Source organism: Histomonas meleagridis, assembly GCF_020186115.1.
Source record: "Histomonas meleagridis strain 2922-C6/04-10x chromosome Unknown contig_7, whole genome shotgun sequence".
Taxonomy (NCBI): Eukaryota; Parabasalia; order Tritrichomonadida; family Dientamoebidae; genus Histomonas; species Histomonas meleagridis.
Genome location: NW_027150911.1, coordinates 68,790 through 70,449, shown reverse-complemented (window position 1 = coordinate 70,449; position 1,660 = coordinate 68,790). Strand labels below are relative to the sequence as shown.

Genomic DNA, 1,660 nt, shown 5'->3' with positions numbered 1-1,660 from the left:
TCCATTTTTTGACTCATACTATTTTGTAATTCTTCTTGTTCTTGATTTCCTTGATCACATATTCTTTCAAGTTCATCTTGTATTTGTGAAAATTTCTTTTTTTCTTCATTTTCAGTCAATCGTTTACGAGTTGGGTATGCTTGAGTTTGTTTTTTGATTTCTTCTTTTTGCATTTGGAATTTCTCAAACGTATTTTTTTAATTTTAAACGTTCATAAGAAAAATGAACGAAAAAACATTTGAAGAACTCAAAATCTTAAGAAATGAGATCCAAGTATTAAATGCAAAGGTTATAGACATAAAATTAAAAAAGGAAAGAAAAACAAAAAAATTAATGGCATTAAAAGAATCAATTCAAAAAATGGAAGAAGAGAAAAAACAAATAGAAAAAGAAAACGAAGGAATCATATGTACATCAAAGGAAGATTTTGAAGAAAAATATAATCAAATTTTAACAGAATATCTTGAAAATGAAAAGACTTCCAAAAACCTTAAAAAAATTATAAAACAACTTGACGAAACAATCAACATAGTAAAAGCATCACGAGAAAGGCAACAATTCTTATCCAGAATTGACTATTCTAAATGTGCTATTTCACCTTTTTGAACTCAATTTCAGTAATTTACATTTTGAATACATGTAAACCATTTAATTAAAAATTTTGTTTCCACACTTAAAATTTTACTTAAACTCAACAAACAACGAGCGCCGCACAAAGTGAACATGTACCACCGAACATGCACTTTTCACAGATACCTCTTCCACAAGATGAGCAACAATTATGTATTTGTGGATTACCACATATTGCGCATCCGTCGAAAAAGCTAGGCTTTACTATTTGTGCATTCATTCCTTGCGCAGTCCAAATGTATGCAATTCCGTCTTTGTCAACGCTCATAAAGCTTTTATTATTTTGGTTAATAACAATATGATCAATTTTTGCCTTGTGTTCACTTGGAAGTCTTTTCATTTCTATTGTTTTGTTCTCTATCCTTGAAGAAGCGATGAATAAAGAACCATTACTACATCCGCAAATTACTTTTCTGTCATTTTCTTCGATACTCAGAGGCATCACAGCCATTGCTGTAACGTTATCTTCTATTTTTATATAAGCAAGTGTATCACCATTAATTGATACGAAATAACCGAATTTATTTGTAGCAATCCAAATAGCGTTAAATATTTCATCAAAAGCGATTGATTTTACCACCGAAAACTCGAATTTTAAGTCACGATGTATCGTGCCATGATTAATTTCCCATAAAACGACATGATCCCCTCTAGCGGTTGCACAAATAAATTGACTACCGCTAACGGTCGACTTTGGATGTGAAGTGTTCCAACTGAAGTCGTTCAAAAAGCGGAGCTCTGTCGGGTTACCATTTGAATACATTATTCTGTAAATTTGGGTCAACCCAAAATCGTAATCAATTGATAGGAAGAGACCGTTATCTGATATATAAATACTTGAAGCATAAGCAAAAAAATGATCCAACATAAAATATTGGAAATTTCCTTTATCCTTAGAAATGAATGACAAAAACAATAATTCCTTATCTATTGAAGCGAATAGGTTTGTATTTCTTTCGATTCGAGCACTAAGTTTTTTAAGTTTAACAATAGAATTATCAACGAAATCAAGTCGTTGATGTTCTAATGG

The 1,660-nt window shown here is 30.8% G+C and overlaps 1 protein-coding gene across 1 annotated transcript; it reads right to left on the bottom strand.

Moving 5' to 3' along the window:
* Positions 1-691: 691 nt before the first annotated feature.
* On the bottom strand, positions 692-1,393 carry GO595_008722 (Beige/BEACH domain containing protein; the record flags this gene model as incomplete). Its single annotated transcript, XM_067922328.1, has 1 exon — positions 692-1,393. The coding sequence occupies one exon, from the start codon at positions 1,391-1,393 to the stop codon at positions 692-694; it is 702 nt and encodes a 233-aa protein (XP_067771083.1).
* Between the last annotated feature and the right edge of the window lie 267 nt (positions 1,394-1,660).